A 14,561-nucleotide genomic window follows, 5' to 3' on the forward strand; every position below is an offset into this window, starting at 1 on the left:
CCCGTGACAGGAGCCGTATCCGGAGCTATATGTGCGGTACAGCCGCCCTCCGGCTCGCAGCTTCTAAGGTGCTAATGAGTGGCCCGGCGGGAGCGAGACTCACTCGCGTCTTCTCGCTCCGGCGGCCATCTTGGAATCCCTTCTTAATTGTTTTTAATACACTAAAATGGATGGCCAATACATGTCACAGTCTCAGGCAAGGTCCATTATTTACAGAGTGCTACACCAACATCCTGTGGTCATACTAGGACATGTACATGCAAGGGCAAAATCAGGTTGTGGATAAAGGGGTTTCAGCCCCATGATAACAGTGATATAAAGAAAGGCAGATTACCGCCATCAGTTTGCAGGAAATTCATTCATAATGCACAGTATGCAATTCTGGCGGCATGAGAAGCCCAGTACAATTGGTAAATTCTAGCTGCATTGCAACTGAACAGTAAATATTGGTCATATGAGGCAAGTAATGGTAAAATGCTGACTGTAAAGACAAACATTGCACCAAGACTCATAAGTATTCACGGGGAAAATACATGCATATATTTCTTTAACTAGGTATGGGATCTAGAAATTCAGAAACAGCACAGAGGACAGGACAAATACATAACTCAGTCTCTTAAGTTAAAAACCGCAAAGTACCTACTGACTGTATCCAGAATTAAAATAATTTCCAAAGCTTTAAGAAATATACCATTTAGGAGCAGCTGGGATATCACTGGCATCACCTGATGACATGACACCGGAGTATTACTTAGCAGTTCAAGCAAGGCAGAGCCTGGGCACGTGCACCCACACATTACGATTGGTTATTAACCTTGTAATAAAGCGACTCTTTGGACACGAGTTTGCAACGGCAATTCTGAAGTGAACCTCGGGAGAGTACGAGAATCGGCAGTAGAGCGCTAGAATATACAGATCACTGAGCTGATCATGATTGTCAAGAGTGGATCCTTCTGCCGGTGAGAGGTTCTTACGAAACAGTGCTCTTCCGTCTCTGCGGGTTTACAGTGGGTTAGGGTAAGAGCCAGGATCACTGTGGCGCTGGATCACTGATCATATAGTTACTATACTTGGCTTCCATTTTAACGCAATAAGTGAGAAGTCTTGTCACTTGTTTGTTTGTAAGAAATCAGTGATTTAATTACACACTTGAAGCCGATAGGCGTTTCAACCCAACATGCAATTGGTTATTGGTTGTAAATACGCACCGATTAGTAAGAACCAATGTGAAATGTTTGTGAGCAGACCAGTGTTCAAGGTATTTGGTTCGATTGTATTGTGTGTATTAGCCAAGCTACACATCTACGTGTTCAACCATGTCACCACAACTAACTTCTCAAATGCAAAACTGTTGCACACTATGTCACTCATAACTATGACAATCATATTGGGATGCTTTCAACCTGTATGACATGCATATTTAAACAACTTAGCACATCACATCTATACACCAATATGTCACAATACAATCGAAACAAATACCTTGAACACTGGTTTGCCCACAAACATTTCACCTTGTTCTCACTAATCAGGTGTGTATTTGCAACCAATAACCAATTACACATCATGTATACTCACCACCGCCTTGAAAAAGACCCATGTTGGCTTCAAGTGTGTAATTAAATCAGTGTTCTCCTACAAACAAACAAACGACAAGACTTCATTTATTATGTTAAAAATGAAGCAAAGTATACTAATTATATTATCAGTGATATAGCGCCCAGGTGATCCTGGCTCTTATCCAAACCACTGGAACCTAGGGAGAAACCTACATTAAAGAAAACTACTGATGCACATCTGATCAAAGGCAACATATTTCAAAGACCAACATTATCTCTGAATGTTCAAAAATGTTTATACCATTTAGTCTTGCAACTCCTATAAAATCTGACTTTAGCTGCCGTTACAAGAATCCCACACAAGACTCTTGAATTGAACACATCCAAATGTCATTCTGCTGCTAACTAAAGCCCGTCCCCCGGCAACCACCCCTTCCACCTGCAGTGACCCCCTCTGCCATGAAGCAAAGCCCAATGGAACACGGCCCTGAGACCAGAGGCTGCACCTGAACCAAGGTGCATTATCATTAAGTAGAAAAGTTAGCAGAACAGGTAAGTAATCCTGTTAAGGTGGGGTTGTGAACAAATGGAGTCAAGCCAAGCCCATTCATTCATTCATTCATTCCTTATGACTGTGTGATTACTAAGGCGGCGCGAAGTCTGAATGCGATATCCAACAACCAAAGTTAAATAAACTACCTAAGCACACAATCAGTTCACGGTGAACCCGAACACATCATGCCACAACGTAGCCCCAATTTCATTCAAATTCATTCACTTGTAAATTACCTTCTTAAAATGAATATCATGTTAAATGTTTAATTTTCTTCTGCTTGATTTGATTTCCTAATTTTTTTTTTTTTTTTTACATATTCCCTTATTTAAACCTTACTTTTAACCAAAGCAATGCGCATTGTGAATAGCGAAATGTATAGTTTATGGGAAATAAATGAAATAGATTTTGTTTTTAAACATATATTATTTTGAGCCATGGTGTCTTATTTTTAAATGAAAATCGGACTTATCCGCCACAAGCTGGAACATCCTCTGCAAATAAAGCAGCAGAAGACCGCTTTGAATTAAAAAAAAGATTTCATCCATACCGCTCTTATCAACACTCTAATGCCCCCGCAGACTACACTCCCAGGTGACACACAAGCGTACTGAAGAGTTATTGAAAAAATAGTTGGTGTGAATTTAAATTGCTCTTTTGACAGGTACCTTGGGGTATGCATAATTACATTTTCGCAGTCAGTTTGGGGGCTTTGCAGGTCATTATGGAAATAGAGTGCTGTCAGAATCGGATGCGAGTCTTTGTGAAGACCCAGTCCAGATAAACATTAAAACTCCGCTGCACATCATCATCATTTTAAAGGAGCCAAGAAGGCAGCAATCTATAAGCAAAAATCGAATTTGCTGAATCGGATGATGCAATTACGTCTTTTACTGTCTGGGGTGTGTCTCGGTGCGTCACACACACACGTCTCACGCGTGTCGCGTGACTGACACACACACACGCACACACACGCGCGCGCGCAACTGGTTTACTGGCCCAAGGAAAAAGGCGAGAAGGTACTCAGGATGCACTTACTGGTGGGATGGTTGAACAGCTCCCAACGCTTGCTACAGAAGACATGATGCTTTCCGTCCGCCTTCTGTGCTCAATCACATGAAGTCTGCTCTCTTCGTCTCTGGAATGCACAAGACACATATCACAATGCATGCAGCAGCAGGCCCTTCTGGCATCTGCAGACGAGAAGCGCCATTCTCTAATACACAACACATTACCAATACAACATGCAGAGCTGATGCTTTTAATGAGTGGTAGAAGTGTAACAAAAGAAGTAGTGGAACTGTGACTGACAGGGATGGGACTTGCATGGGGCGGTTTCAATTTTTCTTTCATTTTCAGCCCTCATATCATAATTTGGATTGTTGTACAAAATGTCTACACACACTCTTTCTAAGAGATAATGATAAAGAACCCAAAGGGATACAGTATTAGTAGTGTTAATGAATGTGATGAACATTTGTTCGCAACTGAGTCATCAAAACATGGAAAGAGAGTAACATTACTGCACAAGGGGAACAATGTAGCCTGTGTTTGCTCTACCGTTCTTTGATTCTGCACTGATGTATACAGCACTACATGACACTGCACTGCTGTTGTCTGCTGCACTGTTCACCCCATGCACTGGAATTGGGAGCAGCGGTAAAGTACACAGCAATGGCCAAGTCATCTGTACAACTTATCAAATAGAAACAAGAGCATATCATGATCATATCTTCGCTGTGCTCATCACTGGCGAGGTCTCAACTGGAGTATTGCATTCATTTTTGTAGGCCTCTCGTGAATATTGTCTCCACACCACGTTGCCAAAACTTCAGAGAGTCAAAGATATGCTAGAGTGACTCCTCAAATGAGAATCACCATGCCGGCACATGATTTTAAGGTTACATGTGATTTTAACAAATGAAATTTGAACGAATAAAACTAGAACGAAAAAATAATGGCGATTTAAAAAAATATATATTTGCAGGGGGGCCGCCCTAAACCCCCCCACCCCTGTTTTGCCGCATTTCTAACCCCAAAACTCCACCACTCCTTTTAACCCATTACCCACCACCGCATATCGATATTTTGTTCGTTATAATTTCATTCGTTATTTTAAATTAGTTAAAATCACTGAATACCGATTTTTTTCTCCAAACATAATGGACCAAAAACAGCCCAATCTTACTGCATTATTCACTGCACTTTTACTCCAGTTACTCTGGACTTGATGTTATAATCTAGCATCATTGGCCGGCAAGGGAGACTGGGAATCAACTTTAGAAAACATCTTCTAGACAGAAGGATCAATGGATACAAAATCACCTTAAATAGAAGCAGTAGACAAACATTTAGCTAATTTTAAAAAGATGTTCAAGTCACCTGACAAAAGCATTAGTACAGCTCAAGTGACATGGAATTGGAATCGGCGTTTCAAGGACTGACAGATACACATTATGAGGAGTAAGAAGATTGTCAAAGGGTCCATATTAGGACAGTTGTTCTGAAGTCCAACTAAGGGCTTAATAAAACCATTCAACTGAGACAGTACAAGACTCCACTCTTATTATAAGGCTGTACCACCTGAGTATATGGTAGCTTAGACAGACCAGCCAGTTATTTTAGGAGGGCGAGAGGGCTGTAGGAAAGTACCTAGAACCTGTAATATACCAAGGATTCAATAGAAACACTGACAACCAGACGTATTATAAAAAATAAAGGTTTATTATAAATACAAGCAGGTGAAGTTAGTCTTGGGGTAAGTACTGGTCATAGAGTCATCAAAACATTTATAAAAACAGACCATTATGCTTTAAAGTACACATACCAAGCAAAAACCTTGTTCAGAAAACTAACAGTAAGTCTAGGCAAGTCAGACCTTATCAAACACATTTAGTATAGGTCACACCTATTCATAGGGAGTAAAATCACGAGTTACTTTTAGATTACAGTAAGTCAAGGGTAGTAGGCCCTGTCAGTTAAGGAATCTCATAATCAACCAACCCTGTTACCAGGATACTTTTATGAATAGTGCAGCACAGATTCAAGGAAAAGTAGAAACCTATAACTATTATTCAGGCTAAAACACAGTTATACTAGGTGGGTAAAACCTTTTGGTGTAATACACAATTACAGTTGCTTTTCAGCTCAGTTGAATACAGACTAAGGTCAGCAATACCGTCCTACACTAATTTAGGATTGCACCAGGCAGACCAAGGTCAGCTAAATCTACAGAACACTTTTTAAGAATGGCACACAGCGATTCCAGGCAGATAAAACCTAATGTTGTAATATACTACTGCAGTTGTTTTTCAGATCAGTGCAACACAGATTGAGGTAAGCAATATCTAGCTATTCCAAGTAAGTAAGAGCCATATACTTTTTAAAAGGAGCAGCCAGCAACTTAAAGGTAAGTATACAACTAAGACCGTTTTAGAATCTGTATAAAACAGACCAGGGAAAGCAAAACCCAGTTGGTGAGCATACACACTAATATTCTGAAAGAAATGGTTAAGTAAAGTCAACAGCATTACTTTTGGGAAGAGGCACAACCAATTCATAGGCGAGTAAAATAATCTTACATATACATTTCAGACTGGCACAACACACATTCAAGTAAAGTAAGAACTTTTGTAAATGCTCACTCTCAGAGTTTGTTACCAACTAACTCTTTCACATGTAAGTCACTTTTAACATTTGTCATACTTTTCAAGTCAGAATCCTTTTCTTATCTTGTCCTTCCCTAGTCTATTGCATGAGTTCACTCAAGAGGCAGAAGAGGGACCCTAGTGGTCTAGGTGCCAGCTGTAGGCAGTGTGAGATAGGATTCAGTTGCAGGAAAAGTTCCTGTGGAAGACTGTTCAAACAATTAAGTAGTTTACTTTAAAGTTAGTTAGGGTTCAGGCATTTCTGAGAAGACACCCTAGAAGGATTCCAGAAGTGGGCCTGGTTGAACTGATGAGCGAACTCCCAATTACAGAAAACACCCCAAAAGCTTTACATAAATCACACAGGCTTAAGGTAGGTAAATACCCCAGCCAACACAGTACCTTAGCATGCAAGAAGAGTTTGCAGGAAGAGGACTTCAGGATCTGTAGCCAAAAACCGGTCGATGGATTCCTTTGTCATAAAGATGGCAGACAGGACTTTAGAAGGGATTTTGCAGCAAGGGCCAATGGATGAAGGCTCCAGGCAAGAGCTTCTTTGCGGCTGGATGCGGCTCTATGGTTTTGGCACACTTTTTCAGGAGCCAGAAGAAGACTGAATATTGCTGATTGCATTTGCGTCGCTAATCTGGTCCAGCACTCTGGTGAGGGGACTGGAATCATATCTCTGGAGAAACAGGAGGAGCCTGCCAAAGTTTCAACTCGATTCAGAATTCAGAAGACCATGCACCGCACAATGGCTAAAGGTCCCAGGGTATTGCAGCCCGCAAGGTCGCAGCATGAAATGGGATGGCTGAAAATTCAGGTCTTCATGAGTCTAGTGGATCCCACTAGGCTCGTGGTCAGGGACTTAGTTTCCGAGTCCCCAGGTCACTTGGAGGAAGGGTAACAGCATACCCCCGGTTACACTGTAAACAAAAGAGGAACTCCAACACTTCGGGAACTCAATGGAGCACAAAACTAACCTTTAACAAGAGGGTGTTCCCGAAGGGACTAAAGTTGTAATATAATTAGAACAGCTATCAGTGCATATTCAACTAATAACTAACACAGAACAGATCATTCAGTTACTCATATATATTTTTTACATCACCCATCAGATGAACCTCAAAAACCATAGAGAAGATATGTACAAAAAAATGAGAATATTTATTATTTGAAATGAGACAACAAATGTAGCCACTTGTTGGCTACAGACATGAACAGTATTTACACAAATAAGTAAACAAATATAGACCAATCTACAAATAGAAACAAAATTCTTTCAATTATACAATAGAGGGGGACAAAATCATAAACAGTGGGAGGAGGAGGAAGGGAGAAGACTCTGGTGACACAGCAGGCTCTCTGGTTGCTCTCTGGTTGCTGAAATCATCTCAGCCACGGTTTCTTCATCTTCGGATTTGGTTCCAGTGGTCGACTACCTCTTCAGCTTCCAGGATCGGACATTTATGCAGGTACCCAGTGTGGGGAGGCATGGTATCACAAGTAGACACTGACACAAGAGCTGGAAGTTTCAAAACCTTTATTGATGGTTTCAAATGGGTTGGAAAACTCCTACCTTGCCCTTTAACTAAGATGGGAGTATTCGTGACCATCAATCAAAATGAAAATACAGTCCTAGTCAGTCCCTAGTAAAAAATAAAATGGCCTATACTAATAAACCTAATGCCTGCCCTCTTTCTAATACATTACATGTGTAAAGGGAATGTGTAATGCAAAAAGGAACATCACTGTTCAAGAAAAATGTCAGTATGCTGAGTAAACTCCCTTACCCATGTTTTGTACAGGGTACGGTGGAACACTTGGACCTTGCAACACACACTGGCTTTCAGGCACAAGAATAGTTTGTTTTGTGGAACAGTGCCCACTTGGCCTTCCACGAAAAGTCACTAGTTTATCCGCTGGACCTATCAGATTTCTTTCACTCCAGCACGGGTCACCTTTTAGCTTCTAATACAGTTCAACAGCAGTTTGTTTCCTTCTGGTTACCATAATTCCCTCCGCCGGGCTCAAACCTTTCAATCACACCTTGTGGGGGGTTCCCCCTTCCCAAAGCTTCAATCACACCTTCATAGGCTTCCCTCCATCGGGCTCAAGCCTCCTTTCACTATCTATCCAGTGCTGCAGACTCTCGAAACTGCAAGGCTTTTGCTCTTACCTCGGCCTGACCACTGTGACCTTCGTTCCTCAAACTTCACTTTTTCTCTCCTACACCAAGGTCTGTTGGTAAATGTAGTTTCGAGCACAGTACTTCTATATACGTTCAAAGAGTTCTCTCACATCCAGGTTTCCCTTCGCCGGGGTCAAACCTAACAGTTCAGATCTTGCATGTCAGTTTCTTTCTCTTCCCGCCACTTTTACGGCATCAGACTTTTCACAGAGACTTTCGATTGGGCAATCTTCTTTCGCCAGACCACTCTGTTACTTTGTATTTTTAATTTACAGGCCTTTACAATGCTTTGCTTTCTCTCACGTCTTATCGGCACACACTCAACTTTCATTCGTCGCATACTGTCGCGGTCAAGTTTCATTTAACACAGACCGGACTTTCAATGCTTTCATAAACTCACTGGCTCTGTCAATTCATTTTTGGCTTTGATCCTGAAGTCAGGGCTGATACCACAACTGCTGCTGCACCTCCATACCACAACTGCTGCTGCACCTCTCCAACTTTGCCGGTCACCCGGGAGGTTGGCTGGTGTCCTTGAAGCACAAAAGAGGTTGGTCCCTTCTCTCCACTTGGGCTTCCTTGTGCAACCTTCAAGGCCCTTAGGAGGTAAATCTCTTGCTGGGGCGTCCAAGGTTTTTCCGTACCCCAGTTCCGTCCCTTGGCCTGTGGCTCTGCTCTGCCTGGTTCACTGTCGCCCTGGAAGAATTGCTCCTTCTCGTGCATCACCTTGCTCAGAGTGTGTCTCAGTGTTCACGTTTAAACCATGTGGGGAGAGCTAATAGGTACCAGGTGTTTGAAATTAAGATCAAGTGCCTGGCCCTGTCTGATCTTATTAGTGGGACAAGTCCAATGTATTGCATGGGTTGTACTCCTTTCATTCTCAGACCTCCTCTCCCTCGGCTCAGTGCTAGTGTAGGAAAGGGGGAGGGGTATCTGGGAAGTTGGAATATCTTATTAAATAAGAAGGGACAGGGGTATTTGGAAAGGGGTTATACCATGTCTTGCCATTGGTGCGTTCCTCCCCCGCTTCCCGAGCACCCCTCAATCAGGTTATCCTCCTGCACTTGTCCACTTGCAGGGTCTGGATCCAAAGGCGATGGCAGTGCCCTGGCCATCTGAGAAAGGGAATCCCCGGGTCTAGGCAGTGAAACGCCATCTGGTTTATCACACCAGCCAATCAAACAGACGTGCAACATTCAAACCTGGGGGGGTTGGCAGTCCTTTCAGGACAGCCACCCTCCTAGTTTGTCTTCCAGCCTGCCTGTGAGAATCCAGTTCAAAGGGCTGCAGACTTTTGGACTCCTCCCTCGCTTCCTGCCTTCATAAACACTCTGGAGCCTGGGCGGGCTTGACCGAGGTCTCGCACTGAAGATAGAAATCACACAAAGGAATTTCACGACACTGGAGGGCAGGGGGAGATCCAAGACGGGACAAGGAACACTAAAATGATGAAAAATGAAGACAGGGGCCATTTTGGTAAAATGGGCAATCATGTGTGCTTTTACTGCAGCTGTGAAAACAGCCCGCGGTAAAGGTGCACCGAATTCGCAAAAATGTTAGCTGCCACCAGCCATTTAAGGTAAGCATGTCCCTGCAACAGAATTGTTACAGTGCTAGTGAGAAAGCGGATAGATTGCATCTCCCCAGCACTCCACATGAGGTGGGGTTTGCTGGTTTCACCTAACAAAATGTAGAAGGGATAGAAATATCCTTTCTACCCTTGGTAACTGTAGTTCTTACAAGGCTATCCATATACAGTAAAAGGGGAGCCCCAAGAGCAAATCTTTAACAATAAAAAGTTATATACCAAAAGTTGTCAAAGAGGATAACATTAAAAGGACACTATGGAGAGTCTTAAAAATGACACCCATAAAGAGTAAAAAGATCTGTGAGTGTGGAAAAGGGTGCCCACTCACAGAGGTATGGGGAATAATAATGTACCAGTTCAGCAAAAAGTGCTGGGGTTCTCAAAAGTGAGGTAGATTTAGCTCTATAGGTAAAATCGTACCTTACAGCTCACTGTAAAATGCATTGTAAACTCCCTTGTAACAAACTCTTTGGAAATTGCCAATGACCTGGCATCCGTTTCTATGTCTGACACTGCATAGTCCCATTATATGATATGATAAGTTATTTATAATGCGCTTATTAACCTGTGTAGCTCCGTGTCGTCTTGCTTCCAAGGCGAACATGTTGCCCCTGAGCTATCCTCCGACGACATTTATATATATATGCACTGCGTTAGAGTAAACTGTTCTGCAAAGAAAAAAAAAACCTTCTCTGTGCACTGCGCTTTCTGGTGTACAGTGGCAGGCCCATAGGGATTGGGCTCTTCGCTATTTATGACGATAAACACCAAGGCATAAATTAGTTTTCAAAAATTGATTAGCAGAGTTTGCTAATTAATTAATTCTAAATTAGCAAACCAACCCATTTGATTAGCAATGTTGTACTAATGTTTTTAATGCCACCAGAAGATACTTGTACCCAAGATATAAAATGAGCAACATTACGCAGTTTTGTATACCGTCGAAGTAAGACATTAATGAGATAGGTTTCCAACATCCTCTGCAAATGGTACTGGCCCTTCTTAAAATCTACTCTACTATGCGAGTAGGTGAAAATACTTTGCGAGCATGAATGGACACAAATAAATAGATAAGATAAAAAGGCTCTTAAACCAGTTTGGCCAGCTCTCTCTACGGGAGGTGCAAATATATAATGCAATCATAATCATAGAGCAAAGTAAGTTCTCAAAGCCAACTACAGTGTACAGTTTTGCAGTAGGTCTGTAGATGTACAGACTGGATGAAACTATTCATTGCTACTTTAAGTAAATATCAAGTTAGCTTTGTGTATTAATTATGTAAAAGACTAAGCAGAGTGGATGGCATAGCAGGCAGAGAACTGAGCAAACTAGGCAGAATATTGTAGTTTGCAGACATCTTACTTTTGGGTAGCGGGTATAAAATGATAGGATAGAATGTCAAGGAGTATGTTATCAGCTCATGGGTTGAGCACCAGTTGCAAGCTGTATGTAACCAGCAGGACACAGGACTAGGTTTGCTTTCAAAGCATTTGGTCGCGTGGTCATGAACATTAAAAGGGTCCACCTGTCAATATGATGCATCTTCCCCCAACAAAATGAAATCTAGTTGGCACTGAGATTTAGATACACTTCACTGTAAAGCATGGAGACAATGCAGTGTTTTACCATAGCAATACTGTAATTATGTAACCTATTACATTTTTAGAAAAGGATTTGAAAGCATTAAAAAATAACTAACACATACTTGTCTTTGGCAGACAGGATACAGTTAGCTTAATAACAGTATTATCCAGATTATTTCTGGTTTGCAATTATTTGAAAAATAAAATATGCGTAGCACTCCCACACAGGCCTTTTGGCACATGAGTGAAGGGGATGATTACTGCTGCACTCTCTCTCCATTAGCCCCCTTGAACTTGCAGTGAATATAGAAAAGAGGGTGGAGAGAGCTCTGAAGGCAATAGAGGAATGCAGGGTGAGCTGTGCTTTCATGGAACAGGGTAACTTAAATAGCTAACTTTGCTACACAAGTGCCAATTTAATTAGCACACCTACAGAATTGCATAGCAAATTGCTCCGCGACACTGCTTATTTTATGCCTTGAAACACAGACTGAAACTAAAATTGTGGCAGGATTGACGCATGCTTCCTAGTGTTAATTCGTTTTTGCTATGCTATGGAAAAATTGTGATATATTTGTTATTTGTGAAGGTTTTAGGATTTTGTGTGCGACTCCCCTATTAAGAAAGCCCCGCAGAGATACAGAATGCATAGAAACATAGCCTGCGTGGATGTGAACAAAAAAGACATAAGAGCATTCAGTTCACATGGCTTGCTGGTTCCGAAAATAGAAGCATTGCTAATTCCGCCTTTCTGGGTCAGGCATTTTACCAGCCAGAAGAGACCAAATCACTCCAGCCCTAAAAACACTACGCTGGCTCCCAGTAAAACATTGCAACACCTTCAAAACAATGTGCATACCACACAGGGCAATCAGCGGATAAGGAGCAGAATTCCTACAAAAGAAAATAACAGTCTACAAACCAACGAGACCCCTCCGATCAAGCAACGAAATCCGCCTGGAACTCAAACCATACCTTAAGAAAAATCTTGGAGGCACCTCCTTCTACCACTTAACCACAAAAACCTGGAACAACATCCCAAAAGAAATAAACACTGAAGATCACCTAAAATTCAGGAAATCACTAAAAACCTGGCTCTTCAACACCACAGACTAAATCTGGAAACCAAAACCGGAAAAAGGATGACTAAACCCGGAAAGGACACGGACATCCCCGACCCGAGAGGGTAACTCCCACGGCTCCTGGACGGATGACACTGGATAGACTGGAACACAGATAGTGCGTGGACTGAGTCAACCAACCCAGACAATCCCACCAACACTTTCGCCTTGCCCCTTAGTTACCGCCAGGAACCACAGTGGTGTGGAATTGTCGAGATATTGGCAATCACCCCACTACCTCAGAGGTTGACATTGGCAGGTGCACTGGCCACAGGAGTACGAAGGGAGGATAAGGGGAGCTATGACAGAGCTTGTTAGAGGTGGGGGCCAGAGGAGTAAGGAACCTTGTATGTCAGTCGGACCCAGAGCAGGACAGACTTCGGGGGAGACTACGCAAGCCGAGCGCCTCAATTCAGGATAGAGACACAAACTAACCAACCCTACTAACAATTTCCCTTTCTGCATACACCTCTCAAACTCCAAACCAAACACAACCAAAACCTACAGCACAACAAACCGCACAAACTTCACTACATTGCAACAACGAAACAAAAACACACAGTCTTGCACAACAGTACACAACGACTAACGGCCGCAAAACACTCTAGGCCCAGCCAACGGACCCACCGGGCTGAGGCCGCCAACAGCGCATCACTGCTCTCTTGCACTGTTCCTGCTTTCTCCCACTAACTCAACCCCCCCCTCCTCTTTCAGAGCCGCCAGAGCACCTGGGGACCACTCCGGTGGTGATAGTGCACGGTACAAAATGTCCTTTAACATTAACATTCTCGTTTTTATAATTATTAAGGTCCATGAAATTAATGGGGCAGCGAGAAGGCACATGCGTGTTCAGTCAGCCATTTTTTTGCCACTCCATTTCAGGTACTATGTATACCCAAAAATGGACAACAGTAGTCAACACGTAGATAATTACATAAATACAAATGTAGCTTGTGTTTTCCACCACCATGGCCGAACAACAAATACAAAAGAATGGCCAGATTGCGAAGCAGCCAAGCGAACTGGCGGTCTCTTCTTTCCATGGTGGCTTAGTGGCAGATGGTTTGAAGAATTCGGTCTGTGTATGCTCCCTCGCTAGCCAGGGATGCAAAAGTACGGGCAACGAAGCAGCGCGACCCTCGCCTTGCAGTATGATATGATAGGTTATTTATAACGCGCTTAATACCCAGAGGTTTCGAAGCGCGGACCCGGCGATCGAACCCGTGTTGCTCCGTGTCGTCTTGCTTCCAAGGCGAGCACGTTGCCACTGAGCTATCCACCCGAGACTAGACAGCAGGTTTGATTAACTTTGATACTAGCCCCCATTCTTTTATTTTAAATAGAAAGCGTTCAGGAACGGTTTCTTTTAAAAATAATAAAAGTATAGGAACAGTGAAAGTGCAACCAAAAAAGTATCGACGCAAGCCTCCCGCTCACTACTTAAAAGCCACCAATCGGAGGCCTCAGAAGAGGGTGTGAATGCTCTTGCTATGCCGCCCAGAACTACATTTTATTATTTTCAAATTGGGCGTGTAGTAAATTGCAGCAACACATTAATGAAGTGTGTGTAGAGACCCTTTTTATTGGATTTCAAGTTGATTAGTTATAACGCTTTGCCAAATTTGGCATGAAAGTCGGCAGTGAAACGCAATTGGTTGGTTTAAAACAAGGGGAAACATTTCTTAAAGAAACCTCCGGCTGACGTTTTATAAGATGGGCTTGGTGTACCACCGCTCTCTTTTGGAGACCTATGCCTTCATTCATCATCCACTCCACCAAGAAGTCAAGGTTTCATGATAACATATTTTGTAACAGTCTTTTCTGATCTGAACACTGCAGCAGAAGGGCCCTGCTTCTTAATGTGAATAAGGGGTTCAAAAGTCTCCTCTGGCAAAGAAGCCCAACAGTTGGTGTTTACTTTGTACACACAAGAAAAGCAGCATTCTACCACTGCACTGGACACACACAGATGTTTAGGAGTTTCACAAGATGGAGATATGAGGTGCCACACAGGCTGGTCAGTTTGACCCAGATCTTTTCTGGTGGCAGCTTACGCAGCTGTTTTTCAATGTTTAGAAAATATTTTGAGCACTGTTACTTGAAATATTTCAGAACTCGGGCAGTGAGATTTGTTATTAGGACTGCGCCATAGTAAACAGACTCGCATGTTGCAGACAATATTTTATTGGCCTCACGTGTAGAGTATCAAGCTCTCTAACCACAATTGCAGTGTCTCCCATCAAGGCTTGCAGTGTCATGAAAATCTAAAAAGGGGTTGCAACATTTGCTAAAAAAAGAACAGATAAGATGCCAACTGCA

General features: G+C 42.6%; 1 protein-coding gene across 1 annotated transcript in view; it reads right to left on the bottom strand.

Annotated features, from left to right (window-relative positions):
- Positions 1–14,561, bottom strand: part of RIOK2 (RIO kinase 2) — a 317,145-nt gene that overhangs the window by 104,677 nt on the left and 197,907 nt on the right. The window contains exon 9 of the mRNA XM_069625451.1: positions 3,151–3,250. Within this exon, the coding sequence (XP_069481552.1) occupies positions 3,151–3,250 (100 nt within the window). The remainder of the gene's footprint in view (positions 1–3,150; positions 3,251–14,561) is intronic.

The sequence above is a fragment of the Ambystoma mexicanum genome, chromosome 6p (genome assembly GCF_040938575.1).
Source record: "Ambystoma mexicanum isolate Mex_15411 chromosome 6p, UKY_AmexF1_1, whole genome shotgun sequence".
NCBI classification, from domain to species: domain Eukaryota; kingdom Metazoa; phylum Chordata; class Amphibia; order Caudata; family Ambystomatidae; genus Ambystoma; species Ambystoma mexicanum.